Source organism: Siniperca chuatsi, linkage group LG17 (assembly GCF_020085105.1).
Source record: "Siniperca chuatsi isolate FFG_IHB_CAS linkage group LG17, ASM2008510v1, whole genome shotgun sequence".
NCBI lineage: Eukaryota > Metazoa > Chordata > Actinopteri > Centrarchiformes > Sinipercidae > Siniperca > Siniperca chuatsi.
Window position 1 is genome coordinate 622,948 of NC_058058.1, and position 14,811 is coordinate 637,758.

The window sequence follows — 14,811 nt, forward strand, 5'->3', positions numbered from 1 at the left end:
GCTGCTTGTTTAGGATCGAGAGGATAGGCCGCCTTGTGGGCTTTTTGTGGGGACCTGGACTCTCAGGGGTTCAGGGAAATGAAATCTCAGACTAAAAGGGAAAATATTGATCTGAAGGTGATTTTGCATTTGCAAAGAAAAGTCAGAGCTTTGGTGGCAAAAAGAGTGGAAGAAGAGCGAAGCACAACACAAAATGCAGTTTTTAAATGAAGGTTGTTATTAAGGGAAAATAAAATCCAAACCTACATGGCCCTGTGTGAAAAAGTGATTACCCCTAAACCTAATAACTGGTTGCTCCACCCTTAGCAACAACAACTGCAATCAAGCGTTTGCGATAACTTGCAGTGAGTCTTTTACAGCGCTGTGGAGGAGTTTTGGCCCACTCATCTTTGCAGAATTGTTGTAATTCAGCCACATTGGAGGGTTTTTGAGCATGAACTGCCTTTTTAAGGTCATGCCACAGCATCTCAATAGGATTCAGGTCAGGACTTTGACTAGGCCACTCCAAAGTCTTCATTTTGTTCTTCTTCAGCCATTCAGAGGTGGACTTGCTGGTGTGTTTTGGATTATTGTACATATGTGGAAAATTATAATTCTATTATGGAATTTCATTTGCATAATCATTTGAATAAAGTCCCCTATACTCTTCCGTAAGTTATGTTCTTGAAGTTTTTTAGACTTGATTTAAATAATTTGTGTTTGGCTTCAACACGTAATAAGGGACCAGTTTGGGAGATCCACTCAGGATAATGGATCATGAAGGGGTGTTTTGGGATCAATTTCCTTTGAGGTTACAAATCTGTATTTTTAAAACATCTTATTGAAGAGCATCACAGGTTATTTACAGTCATTTCCTCTGTAATACAATGTTAACAATATGCAACAAAAGTAACAACAAATGCCACTGTCTGTCACCTTCAATTCAACTTTATTTATATAGCGCCAATTCATACCAGAAGTTATCTCACTGCACTTTTCCTATAGAGCAGGTCCAGACCGAACTCTTTATAATATTAATTACAGAGACCCAACAAATCCCACCATGATCAAGCACTTGGCTACAGTGGCAAGGAAAAACTTCCTTTAAGAGGCAGAAACCTCGAGCAGAACCAGACTCAGGGGGGTGACCGTCCACCGCTGCCGGTTGGGTCTGGGACTATATCACAGACGATCAGTGGGAGGTTCTGAATGAGGCATAATGTTTGACTGGCATTAAGCCAGTACAAAACATGTTTGTGCAAGTTGAACGATTATTTTTACCTGCATTCTTTCTAATGGCCAATTGAATGAAACTCAGTGAGAAAATGACCCAACTCCTCACCTGATTTATTACCTCTGTAAACAGTTTCCTAATGAGTTCATGGTCTCAGTCGCTAGTTTCAAGTCTTCGTCAATACAGCATGATGTTCATTTAGTAAATTATGGTCCCATTTAGAGGAAAACTGACGATAAAGCAGGGTTTGCTTTAGGGCGGGGCTACCAAGTGGTTCCACCTGTCAATCAGGATAGAAACGTAGCCATGTGTATCCCTCCCCAGCTCCACCCTCTCGTCCTAATATGGTCACTTCTGGTTCCAAAAAACCAAACTGGCTTTTTCAAATATAGTAAAAGTTTAACTTGTTGATGGTCTTCACCGCTTTGTTAGATATGGAGAGAGAATAAGCTGGATAAATGCACCTTGAAAGACTTTTCATCTTTATTATATAAATGCGACCAAACAGAGAAAGATCTCTTTTTAACCATCTGTCTAACCTCGATTTGCATTCAGCCATTTTATTCTATATATTCAAGTTTCACTTGATATTCTTTGTAAAATGCACACCTAAGTGGTTGACTGTGGTTTTAATGCGGATACCATATGTCATGTATAGATAATAATTCACACTTTCAAGTTCAGTTGTAGACCAGATGCTTTGGGAAATAAATCTATCATCTGAATAGCTTTTGGAACCTGCTCGACATTTTTCAAAACCAAAGTTGTGTCATCTGCCAGCTGACTTACGACTATTTGGTTCTCAGTTGTTCAATATCTGAATTTTTAATTGAGAGCATTTCTGCTGCGACTAAGAGTGATGGGGAAACTGGGCAGCCTTGTTTTATACCTCTGTTAACCGTAAAAGGAGGGTGAGCACCACCTGACACAGATGTTAGTGTCATGACTAAAGCATTTGATTACATTCCTGAAATTCCTGAGTTCCAGTGCCTTAAAATAAAATGATGTTCTACCAGGTCGAAAGCGTTGTAGAAATCAAGAAAAAGAATCAATCCTTCATTATTTATATTATCACTATATTCAAGCAGGTCCAGGACTAGGCGCACATTGTTATGTATTGATCTACCGCTCATAAATCCTGACTGGGTTGACTAATTATTTGAAGAAGCCCTTTACTGAGACGATTTGAAAGTGTTTGTAATGATTGTTGAGGAGAGTTATTGGCCGCCAATTATCCAATATTGGGATCTTTACCTGGTTTTTGGAATGAGAACTATTATACGTTGCCTCATAGTCTGTGGAAGTGATGCATTTTCTATAGTTTCAGATAAAAGTACTTTGATATGTTCCCAAAAATGTTCATGAAGATGAGCTGAAAGGCCTTCTGGGCCGGGCGAGCCGTCGGGAGTCAAGCTGATGAGAGCTCAGTCATTTCTGAAGTCCTCAGTTATTTGAGGACTGAAGTCTTTGATTTGGTCAAAGAAGATTTGTGCTGCATCAGGTGAGAAATTAGAAGAATATAAATTACTATAAAAGGAATAAGTCTCATTGGCTGTTCTCTTTGGGTCAGAGCATTCATTGTCATTGATGATCAATGTTCCCGTATTTTCTCTCTAATCTACAAAAATAATCCTCGATCCATTTTGCTTCTGATCGGATGTAAGGCCTCTCTGCTTTCCTCGTGTGAATATCATCCCGTTGGGTTTGCAGTTTGAGTCAGGAGGCATCAGTTACTGTGGGTTTATTGCAGACTTATCTCTCTCGTCAGTTTGGCCTCTTGTTTCAGTTGTTTACTAAAGGAAAAGCTTCTTATTCCAACTTTCAAAAATTCCCATTTGGAGATAGAAAACTTCAGTAATAACGTCTTTCGTCAGTCCAGACAGTCAGACAACGTCAGTCCGTTGTGGACCAGAATCTGTGGCACCTTCTCGCTCGTGTTTTCACGTTCCTGCTTCTTGAGCCAGTTTCAAAGTCCGGCTGCGTTTGTGGCGCTCAAGCTCCGGGACTCTCTCTCTCTCGTTTACATTTTCTGTCCTGAATTTTTAACCTTAAGAGTTTTGGACTCACAGTCTTTAATGTCTTTGGCGTTGAACTCCACAGTGTTGTCCTTCATTTGCACATTCAGCTCGAGCCTGTTCACAGCAGCATTAGATACCTCTCTCTTTTTTTAAAATAAATCTTTATTAAGTTTTAACAAGTTAAATACAAAGTTTACAAAAACACAGCATAAATAATTCAATACAACTCATACAAGAATACTAAACATAATACAAAGTGGTAAAAGTGCAAGCCAATATGAAGAGCCAAGCGATAAAGACACATGTCCAGTGTGGTCCAGATAAAGTCTTTTATCTCCGGAGGTCCGTCAGCACGTGTTTCACCACCATGCTGCTGTCGATGACGGTCTGATTTAAAACCACGGCGCATCTGGTTTTCCAGATCTGTACACAGACAATGCTGATGACCAGCTGAAACTGGTCTTTTTGTTTTGGAGGCATCTTCTCTTCTAGGAGGCTGTACATGACCGAGTTGTACTTTACATCGAAAGAGAGACCGAGTCCTTTCAAGGTGGTCCAGACCTCTTGAGCCCTGTAGCAGTCCATCAGGAGGCGCTGTTGCGTCTCATCGGAGTTGCAATGAATCCGATCCGCTCCGTCTCTTGGTCTGCGGGGGTTTCAGGTGGGGGGTGCCGTGTGAGATAGTGTCGAGAATAATGTTAAATAGACAGGAATGTCTTTAAAATAAGTTCTGCGTTCAAAAGAAGAACTAGTTTCTAAATGTTTGGGGACAAACAAACGGAGCTCTCAGTTGGACCCTTTGCCGGCCAGGAAATGACCAAAAGGAAGACACGTCCATTAAAAACACGGTAGGAGGGGAAATAAATGGTGGAAACAGAAAGGAGCAAGGGACCATGAGAAGGTCAAGAATTGGTCACAGCAACTTGAATAGTCACACTTTCTGTCACAGCAGCCAGCGGGGGAAAACATCAAGAGGAAAGGCTGTGATGACAGGACGAGGGGGGCAGTAAGAATAACCGCCGGGCTTGAACGTGGAGGGGAGAAAGCTAATTAATGTAACAGAACAGGATAATAATGGACGAGTAAAGCCAGGAGGTGGCAGCGATGCAACTCAAAGGATGCCGACTGCCGTGAGAATCCGAAGAAGAAGAAGAACAACAAGTGACATCACAAGAAAGATGGCGTCTCGTTGGAATAGCGTCGTCGCTCGAGTCCCGTTGTTGTGTTGAGGAAGAGCCTCTGTGTGTCCGGATAAACCCGTCTGAACGGACTCTGTGCTGAAGGTTTCACCTCTGACTCATCTCCCGGTAGCCTACAGAGCTACGGGAGTTAGCTTAGCATGCTAGCTGCCGCCAGAGCGCCGGGGACGGGAGTTAGCTTAGCATGCTAGCTGCAGCAGCGCCGGTCAGAGCGGCTGTTTGACGGAGAGCAAACAGCGTTTCTGACGGAGTTTGTGGAGAAAAAGTTGGCGTCATTGTGTGAAAATGTGTAAAGTCCAGATGCTGAGAGCGCTGGTGAAGCAGCGACTAACTGCGGCTGCTGAGGAGATATTTGGGCTGTTTGAAAGGACGATAGCAGAGTACGAGGAGGAGCTTCGTCGTTCAAAAGAGGAGAACGAGCGACAGCGGGAGCTGCTGGCCGCTGTTTTCCAGCCTCAGCTTCGGCTGCACAGAGCAGGTCTGTCCGCTTCACTTCTCCTTTAAAGCCGCGAGTCGTGGTTTAGCTGCGAGCTACAACTCGAGCCCCGTTTTTTAGGCTGCATTAGTTCACGTGTAGTCAGACTGTCCCATTAACAGCAGCTCCTGTCTGCAGTGGACACATGAGGGACATCACAATAAGCGTTTCATGTACGTGAGTTCAGATTTGTCCCGATCTGGTTTCTGTTAGTCGAGTCAGTTTCTCTACTGATGACATTTAAAAACAGCAAACGTTGACCGAAGTGCTTCACAGAGAGATTAAACTGACTGATTGGTGATTACAGTCAAACTAAAACACGGATATAAGTAAACTAACAAAAGCTTAGAATATGTTGATAAAATCAACTCAAACAACAAATAAAAACCAGAGTGTGGTCTAGAGCTGCAACGACTGATTAGTTGTCAGCTGTTAAATTAATTGCCATCTGTTCTGATAGTCGATTAATCGTTTTGAGTCATTTTTTAAGAACAAAAAGTCAAAATTCTCTGATTGCAGCTTCTTAAATGTGAATATTTTCTGCTTTCTTTCCTCCTCTGTGACAGTAAAGTGAATTCTTTGGGTTTTGGACACAAGACGTTTGAGGACGTCGTCTTTTGCTTTGGGGAAACACCGACATTTTACAGACCAAACAACTAATCGATTCATTGAGAAAATGATTGACCCTGAAAATAATCGTTAGTTGGAGCCGTAGCGTTTCCATGGTGACAACTAAAGAAAAGAGACGGTTTAACATTCATCAGCAGAGCAGAAGATCTGGTTGTTAGTGGCAAGAAGCCTGGCTGAAGAAACCACCTAGCGGCTAGCCACCTGTGACGGCACTCACCTGTCCTTAATTATGCAGAACTTTAAGCCTTAACATAATTTAAACAGGTGTAACAAAAACTTCACCCGCCTCACAGTTGTCATGAACGAGGAAATTATCTTTAGAGCTCAAACCCGTGTTTTGTACCAGGCTGTAGACATGTTTACTTCTGCTGTGAAGCACTTTAACACGGGGCTCTGTGGCAGCTCCTCGAGTGGCCGCTCGAGGAGCTGCAGGTTTTTCCTGGTGGCTTCATTTTTCAGCCCCGGCTTTGCCGCTCGGTTTTCACAGATGGGGAAAAAGTAACTTAGAAAACTGATCCTGGCAAAACCCTTTTCTCACCTGTTCTTAAGTCATAAACACGGGAGAGAAAACCGTTTAGATCAGACTCAGAAAACGGATCAGCGGTTTCTGTAAAATACTGAAGGTCCTGGTTCAAAACCTATTAGATCCAGAAGCTTAAACTGTTGATTTGAATGAAAGTTTGACTGAGAGAAGGTGACTCCTGAAACTGACGTGAGGTCAGCTGATGTAATGCCACCTGTAGCACCGTCTGTTTACAAATGTTGTATTGAGACCTGACGTGGTGGAGTCAAATCTCCATCAGTGTGAAACTATTTCTCTGCGTGTGTTTACTGTGTCCTGCAGACGTCCAGCAGCTGTCGCTGAGGAAAGAAGAGGTTCCCCCTGAGCAGCAGGACTGGAGCCCCAGTCTGGACCAGGACCCAGAGCCCCCACACATTAAAGAGGAGCAGGAGGAGCTCTGGACCAGTCAGGAGGGAGAGCAGCTTCGAGGGCTGGAGGAGGCCGATATCACCAAGTTCCCATTCACTCCTGTCCCTGTGAAGAGTGAAGAAGATGAAGAGAAACCTCAGTCCTCACAGCTTCATCAAAGCCAAACTGAACAGATGGAAACAGGAGCTGATGGAGAGGACTGTGGAGGACCAGGACCAGCCAGGAACTCTGATCCAGATACACATTTACAACCTGACACTGATGTCAAGACTGGAGAATTTTCAGTAGCTGAGATTGAAGTCAGTTGTGATGACTGGGAGGAGCCCAGAGACCCTCAGTCAGGTTTAAACTCGCTGAAAAACGATAAAGTCTCTAAAAGTGGTATGAGATGTAGTACTGGCAAGAAACCAATTAGCTGCTCCGACTGCGGGAAAAAATTTGGTTGCAAGGGAAATCTAAAGAGACACATTAGAATACATACAGGAGAGAAACCATTTAGTTGTTCAGTTTGCGGTAAAAGTTTCAACCTGAAGGTGAATTTGAAGTTTCACATGAGAACTCACACAGGAGAGAAACCATTTAGTTGCTTAGTTTGCGGTAGAGTATTTGCACAAGGACGATATTTGAGTCAACACATGGCGGTTCACTCAGAGGAGAAAAGATACAGCTGCAGTGTTTGTGACAAACGATTCACTTGGGGTTATCAACTCAAAAGACACCCGTGTGTTGGTCGTCCTGAGACTGTGGACAGTGATGGTTGGAAGGAGAAACTATTTAGCTGCTCTGAGTGTGGGAAAAAGTTTGGCAGTAGGGGACATCTGAAGAGACACATTAGAGTACACACAGAAGAGAAACCATTCAGCTGCTCATTTTGTAAGAAACACTTCACGCGGAGTGACCACATGGTGAGACACATGAGAATCCACACGTGGGAGAAACCCTTCAGCTGCTCAGTGTGTGGGAAAAGATTCAAACAGAAGGCCACTTTGCAGCTGCACATGAGAACTCACACGGGAGAGAAACCATTCAGTTGCTCGGTTTGTAGCAAAAGTTTCACACAAGCAGGAAGTCTGACTCAGCACATGAGCATCCACACAGGAGAGAAACGGTACGGCTGCAGCGTTTGTGACAAAAGATTCACTTGGTATAAAGACGTCAAAAACCACAAGTGTGTCAGGCGTCGGTCCTCACAGCTTCATCAAAACCAAACTGAGGAGAACAGAGAGGCAGAGCCTCCAGCCAGCAGCTCAGCTGGACAGATGGAAACAGGAGCTGATGGAGAGGACTGTGGAGGACCAGGACCAGCCAGGAACTCAGATCCAGATACACATTTACAACCTGACACTGATGACAAGACGTCAGACTCTTCTGAACCTGAGACTGAAGAAAAGACTTAGTTCTGTAGAGGAAATGATCAGTTAGAGGAGTTAGATACGTGCTATTGAAACAGTTTGTTGGTAAAACAGATATATGGGAAATTCCAGTAGTTAGTTAGAATAGTTAAGTGTTGATGGTCAGCTAGTGTTAAAGAAAACGCAACAAGCTGACCGACTGAGCGACTGTTTTCAGTTATTGGCCGAGGAGCAGACTGACCAAAAACATTCATGTTGAGTTATTAAAAAAGACTAAACACACGAGAAACAGGTAGAAATGAGATTTAACTGCAAGCAGTAAGAAGACGACCGAGCTCCGTTCTCACAATGTCGTCATGAAGTTAGAAATGTTTTATTATGTTTTAGCATTTGTTCCGAATTTTAATGTCAGAGTTAAAACGTAAAATAATGAATTCACATATTCAGTGTTTTTCAAAATGTCAGATTTTAATGTTAGGAGTTTGTTCATTTTTAGATTGATGATGATGACAGTCGTGTTTTATATAGATTCTGTTTGTTTCTCTTCTGAACTCGGTGTGTCTGGAAATAAAATGAACTGAATAAAGTGAGTTATAACCGAGGTCCAAAAACTGAGCTTGCTGTCTGTCTGGAGGTTTTATTTTGACGGGCGAGAGGAAGTGGCACCCGGAAGTGACTTTTACTGTGGCTGACTTTTTTTTTTTTTTTTTTTTTTTTTTACAAAATGGCGTCAGCTTGTTTATCTTCATCGCTCGAGTCCCGTTGTTGTGTTGAGGAAGAGCCTCTGTGTGTCCGGATAAACCCGTCTGAACGGACTCTGTGCTGAAGGTTTCACCTCTGACTCATCTCCCGGTAGCCTACAGAGCTACGGGAGTTAGCTTAGCATGCTAGCTGCCGCCACAGCGCCGGGGACGGGAGTTAGCTTAGCATGCTAGCTGCAGCAGCGCCGGTCAGAGCGGCTGTTTGACGGAGAGCAAACAGCGTTTCTGACGGAGTTTGTGGAGGAAAAGTTGGCGTCATTGTGTGAAAATGTGTAAAGTCCAGATGCTGAGAGCGCTGGTGAAGCAGCGACTAACTGCGGCTGCTGAGGAGATATTTGGGCTGTTTGAAAGGACGATAGCAGAGTACGAGGAGGAGCTTCGTCGTTCAAAAGAGGAGAACGAGCGACAGCGGGAGCTGCTGGCCGCTGTTTTCCAGCCTCAGCTTCGGCTACACAGAGCAGGTCTGTCCGCTTCACTTCTTCTTCTCTCGCGGCCGTATTCTCAGCTTTACGGTAACTTAACGGCGCTGAAACGGTTAAATGTTTCCGTTTGTGACTTTATTTCGCTTCTTTTCTCGCATTCAACCAACAGCTGTTACCGTAAACAGCCTCTCACGCTGTTTACTGACGTCATCGTGACGTCTTCAGCCTCGCTTTAACCTCAGCGGAAACATGGTGTATACTACATCCGGATTTAAAAATAAAAGTAACCCGGTTTCATTTGTGTTGAGTGCTTCAGGTTAAATTAATGAATCTATTAAAGTAATTTAAAGGAAACGTTCCTTGTAAAGGAAAGTAAAATGTCTTCTTCGTTTCACCTCCCACAGTTAGACAGATGGACGCAGAAACAACCGTAATCATTAGTAGAGTGTATCGATACTTCTGATGCTCCGCGTCTCATTACTGGACGCTGTTTTCTAGCCTCAGCTTCGGCTACACAAAGCAGGTCTGTATGGAAAGCGTAGCTAGGAAATATTTACGTTAGTTAAAACCCTTCTTAAACAGTGTTAGCAAGTTGTGCACACAGGATTGACGCAGGCTCTTAACCTGCTTATAAATATATTGACCTTGACGTTGACCTTTTTTCAGACTCCTTTTTTGAAAAGATTTTTTGAAGATCAAATCTTGTTTTTATAAAGAAAATAAAATCTGTTCAGAAGGCACCATTAACAGTAAGACTGAAAAAAACAAAGTAAGATAAATCTTTTAAATGAAACTGTCTTGTTTTGAATAGGCCAAAAATTTAACTGCAGCCTTTTTTCTAACATAATTTAACCATCTAAAAGTGAAAAATAGGTATATAATATTGCCCCCACTAAAGATTTTCCTAGTCGACTAGTTATTGTTAGTTCAAGCCATTAGTCGACTAGTCGTTGCACATTTATGATATTAATTTAATTATTTCAATATATATTTTTCGGGCATCAGAAAAGGGTTTGAGTTAACACTGTGCTACTTTACAGAGAAATACAAACCCGTAATAATGAGCCTTTAAAATAAGACGGTGTAGTCTCTCATTCGTCCAGGAGTGTTCCATGGTAGAAAAGGTTTCAGTCGTAGTCATCTGGACGCTGTTTTCAGAATCAAGACGTTTCGGCTCCCATCCGGAAGTCATTCTCAATTGTGAAAATGGTCTGAGAACTCAGAAATTTAAGATACTCTGTGTTACATAAGCCCCGCCCTCAGGAAGGAGTCTACCTGAGTGTCTGCTGTTTACCCTGCCTAGTTTCACCTGAAACTGACCTAATTGTTTCCATGATGGCCCAGTAATCAGTAATCAGGCCTATTGTTTTCTGGCTGCACCTCCCTCATCACTGTTAAGTACCTGATTAGCATGTGATCGGCTTGACCACGGTGTTAATACACTGTGGTAAACTTTGGGCAGATTGAATCTCAGACCACCATTTCTGTTCAAAGAGGGGTTTTCTTATTTCACAAAAATGGCTTCTTTGACACCTCTTTCAAACCCTACTCTGTGTTTGGAGCAACACAGAGTAGCTTAAATTTCTGAGTTCTCAGACCATTTTCACAATTGAGAATGACTTCCAGATGGGAGCCGAAACGTCTTGATTCTGAAAACAGCGTCCAGACGACTACGACTGAAACCTTTTCTACAATAATTTAATTATTTAAATATATATTATTGGGGCATCAGAAAAGGGTTTGAGTTAACACTGTGCTATATCACAGAGAAATACAAACCCGTAATAATGAGCCTAACTTAACTTTACAAGGGGCACAAAGCAAGCCACCTGTTGCTAATGGCTAAACGGCTTGCTAATGATTCTTAATGTGTCGGAACAACCAGCGAGGCGACTGAACGTTTTGTTAATTTATTTCAACACAATATGACATCACACAAGTCTCGTTCAAAACACGGGAATAAATAACTTACAACTTCACAAAAACAAATACTCACGACTTATCAATCCGATGATGATGTATAACGTTACTTACAAATTAACACGCCACAGACTCGCTCCTCTCCTGTCCCCGGCTGAAGCCGCTGTGTCTTTGCCGCCCTGGAGTCGGAGTCCTGGTGGAGCCACTGTAAATCACCTCGGTACTGTAGTCACTGTCGTCAAACAACTCGGTTCGGTCCTGGTCCGGCCGTATTCACTAGGAGGCTGCAAAGCCTGCTTTACTTTGCCCGCTCACCCAGCTCCGATTCTGGTGCTCATTCTGGCCCTGCACCCCTGCTGGGTCCCCCGCCCCAGGCCTGAAAAATTTCCTGCGGTCCAAAGCTCCTGTGCTAGCGGAGTAGACAAACACCAACACTTGCTCGGTACTCTGAGCTTCCAATTCGGGCAGAGTCAGCTAACAGCTAACTGAGCTAACTAACTAATGGCAGCTAGTATTGCGATTGCAATCGATCCGTTGATACCAAACATGTCATGCTAGCTTGCTGCAGGAAATACCTAAATATCTCTCCAAAGCTGAACTGTCTTTACCGCAACATCGGCGACACCTCAATGTCAAATGATTGCTTGTAACTTTTAGTTGCCACTTGATGAGCTCACCTTGTCTCCCGTCCTCGGTACCTGTCTCACCTGCCGCTGCTCCACTCTGTTTCTGAAGATTTGCTAGGTGGCGTTGATAGATTGAAATAGAAAAATTACAAACCTGCCCCTGAGTCTTCAGCCTAGTTTTAAATTCAGCACACGCAGTGTATACTACATCCGAATGTCAAAAAGATTTTTTTCCCTTTTGCATTATAATGTCTTCTAATATATATCATGATACTGTATAACGCCAATAAGAGCACATATAGTCTGCTAAATACAGTGAGGACGTTCATCACTCCAGTGTTTTGTGGAGAGACACAAAAATGTGTTTCTAAAAGTAACATATTTCCATGAAGGACACGTCAGACACGTTTATGTCGTACAAACCTTTATTGGTATTTACAGTTATCAAAGGGCAAACTCCTTTTTTTAATCTTGCAATAAAAACACACGAGCTAAGAGTTTATTTGGACTCTGGACGAGTTAACAGTGAGCAATTAATGGTACTTGGTTTAACCGCAGTCACTTTTATTTTTTACATTTTTGTTTTGACAACAGTCTTGTGAATTTTCCTCAAAGCTGAGAAACTGAGACGAAGCAGTGGAGTCGCAGGTTTCAGTGTCGACATCAAATCACAGTGATGTGTGTTTCTGTCTTTCAGTGTGTCCTGCAGACGTCCAGCAGCTGTCGCTGAGTAGAGAAGAGGTTCCCCCTGAGCAGCAGGAGTGGAGCCCCAGTCTGGACCAGGACCCAGAGCCCCCACACATTAAAGAGGAGCAGGAGGAGCTCTGGACCAGTCAGGAGGGAGAGCAGCTTCGAGGGCTGGAGGAGGCCGATATCACCAAGTTCCCATTCACTCCTGTCCTTGTGAAGAGTGAAGAAGATGAAGAGAAACCTCAGTCCTCACAGCTTCATCAAAGCCAAACTGAACAGATGGAAACAGGAGCTGATGGAGAGGACTGTGGAGGACCAGGACCAGCCAGGAACTCAGATCCAGATACACATTTACAACCTGACAGTGATGACAAGACATCAGAGTCTCTACAAAATAATTCAATTTCTCTGAGCGATGTGGGATATAGTCCTGGTGAGAAACCATTTAGCTGCTCTGAATGTGGCAGAAGATTTCGCCACAAAGGACATTTGCAGATACACATGAGAACGCACACGGGAGAGAAACCGTTCAGCTGCTCCGTCTGCGGTAAAAGATTCCCTCGCAAGGAAAACTTAGTTCGTCACATGAGATTTCATTCAGGAGAGAAACCGTTCAGCTGTTCATTTTGTAAGAAACACTTCACTCGGAGTGACCACATGGTGACACACATGAGAATCCACACAGGAGAGAAACCCTTCAGCTGCTCAGTGTGTGGGAAAAGATTTACACACAAACTAAGTCTAAAACATCACGCGCCTCTTCACACAGAGGAGAAACCCTTCAGCTGCAGTGTTTGTGGTAAAAGATTCTCCAGGCAGTCACATGTCAGAAGTCATAAGTGTGTTTTCGACGGCAGCAGCAGTAAAGCTGCTGCTTCACGTGAAACTTTGAGCGGTGATGAAACTGTGGCGGACATGTTTGAAATGAGAGAGTAAGAACGTCGCTGTTCTTCAACAGCAGAGGCCTCACATTTAGAGTTGGGTATTGTTTAGCTTTTATAATTCTGATCCTTGGGCCTCATTACAGAAAGTGCTTGTCCTATCTTAACACATTTGTCTTCCTATTACAGAAGCAGTTCCTAAACTCATGGCTGTGTCCTGTCCTATCGCAGATCTCGTATCTCATCTTAAATTTAAAGCTTCATCATCATCGGTTTGAGGAGTCTTTCAATCATAATATTTCAGTGTTCATGTTGTTCCCCATCTTCATTGTATTTGCCCTACAGACCCGAGGACAGGGTCTATGCCGTCCTAACTGAGGATTCCTAGCTTTCTAAAGTTCTTCGGTTAGGGCGGCTCTGTAATACCAAAAATCCTTAATGTCATCAGAAACTGAGATAAGATCGGATTTCAGACTTCTGTATTAAGGCCGAGGTCCTTATTGATTCCTGCTAACAATTCTTCTCTACTGCATTTCCTCATCAGTTTCTCTTCCTGTTTGCTCTCGTGCTGCACGTTAAGTGTTTTGCTGGATGTTAATGATGTCAGATTAAACTTTAAACTGAACAGAGGAAGACTTCTGCTCTGATTGTTTTGTTCTGCTCATTGGAGTGTTTATCGTCCCGGCCTCACTGTGACAGGAAGTGACTTTGAGCTGACTTGACAATAATTCTTCACTGTTTCCTGTAAAACTGTTTCTTTTCTTTTTTGCAAGAGATGATAACAGTGATATTTTCCAGAGTCCTTTAATCTGCATCTCCTTGTATTTAAGCTTGTGGCGTTATCGCCTTTACGTTAATGTGTCATTTCAGACTTGTTTCACTGCAGAAACTTAACGTGTCACCGGCTCTGCTTTTGTTGCCACTGTTCTCCAGTTGCTGGTTATCCTCCACGTTAACATTTTTGGGCGCGTTGTGATAATTTGGGGAACTTTTTGTACCATCGGGGAAGTTTCCACCAACAAAGAGTTAAACTATATTCCAATAAATCTGACAGGAGCTCAGTCTCCTCGACTCACAATAACTGCTGACCAACAAAACCAAATGTCACTTCAGTTTATTAACTTATTACACTTATAACTGATTAAACACTTAAAATAAAATCTAATCTGTTCATATGAGTGAAAACTTTAAAGGTTTATTGTAACAATAAGATTATTATTTATCACTATAATTAGGCAAATTGGGACCAGAGTATTTTTCTTCGTGCTCGTATTCACACACACACAAACATTTTAGGGCTGTCATGGCATCAGATTTTCACTACATGATTATATGTATATATTTATATGTTTATATATGTATATGTATGTGTATATATTTCTATGTATATATATGTATATGTATGTATATATGTGCATATGTATGTATATATGTGTGTATGTATGTATATGTATGTATATACATATATATATGTGGGAAACACCCCCAAAGGTGGTAGAGAAGACCGAGCCAAGATCCTGTGGGACTTCGAGATTCAGACTGACAGAATGGTAATGGCGAACCAGCCTGACATCGTGGTGTTGGACAAACAGCAGAGGAAAGCCGTTGTGGTTGGCGTGGCGATACCAAGTGATGGCAACATCAGGAAAAGGAACATGAGAAATTAGAGAAGTACCAAGGGCTCAGAGAAGAG

The 14,811-nt window shown here is 42.7% G+C and overlaps 2 protein-coding genes across 4 annotated transcripts in view; both read left to right on the forward strand.

Annotated features, from left to right (window-relative positions):
- The window catches only part of LOC122864543 (gastrula zinc finger protein XlCGF57.1-like), a 29,475-nt gene extending 15,727 nt beyond the window's left edge, over nucleotides 1-13,748 (forward strand). Inside the window, exon 3 of the mRNA XM_044172094.1 lies at nucleotides 12,486-13,748. Coding sequence (XP_044028029.1) covers nucleotides 12,486-13,173 — 688 coding nt within the window. The 3' untranslated portion in view covers nucleotides 13,174-13,748. The remainder of the gene's footprint in view (nucleotides 1-12,485) is intronic.
- On the forward strand, nucleotides 4,309-13,748 carry LOC122864542 (zinc finger protein 2 homolog). 3 transcript variants are annotated; one of them, XM_044172090.1, is made up of 4 exons: nucleotides 4,309-4,908; nucleotides 6,380-9,040; nucleotides 12,245-13,214; nucleotides 13,308-13,748. In XM_044172090.1, the coding sequence occupies exons 1-2, from the start codon at nucleotides 4,716-4,718 to the stop codon at nucleotides 7,861-7,863; spliced, it is 1,677 nt and encodes a 558-aa protein (XP_044028025.1). In that variant the 5' UTR covers nucleotides 4,309-4,715; the 3' UTR covers nucleotides 7,864-9,040; nucleotides 12,245-13,214; nucleotides 13,308-13,748. The 3 variants fall into 3 exon arrangements, with proteins under 3 accessions (XP_044028025.1, XP_044028024.1, XP_044028026.1); XM_044172089.1 differs by having other exon boundaries at nucleotides 12,245-13,748; XM_044172091.1 differs by having other exon boundaries at nucleotides 12,257-13,748.
- Nucleotides 13,749-14,811: the final 1,063 nt, after the last annotated feature.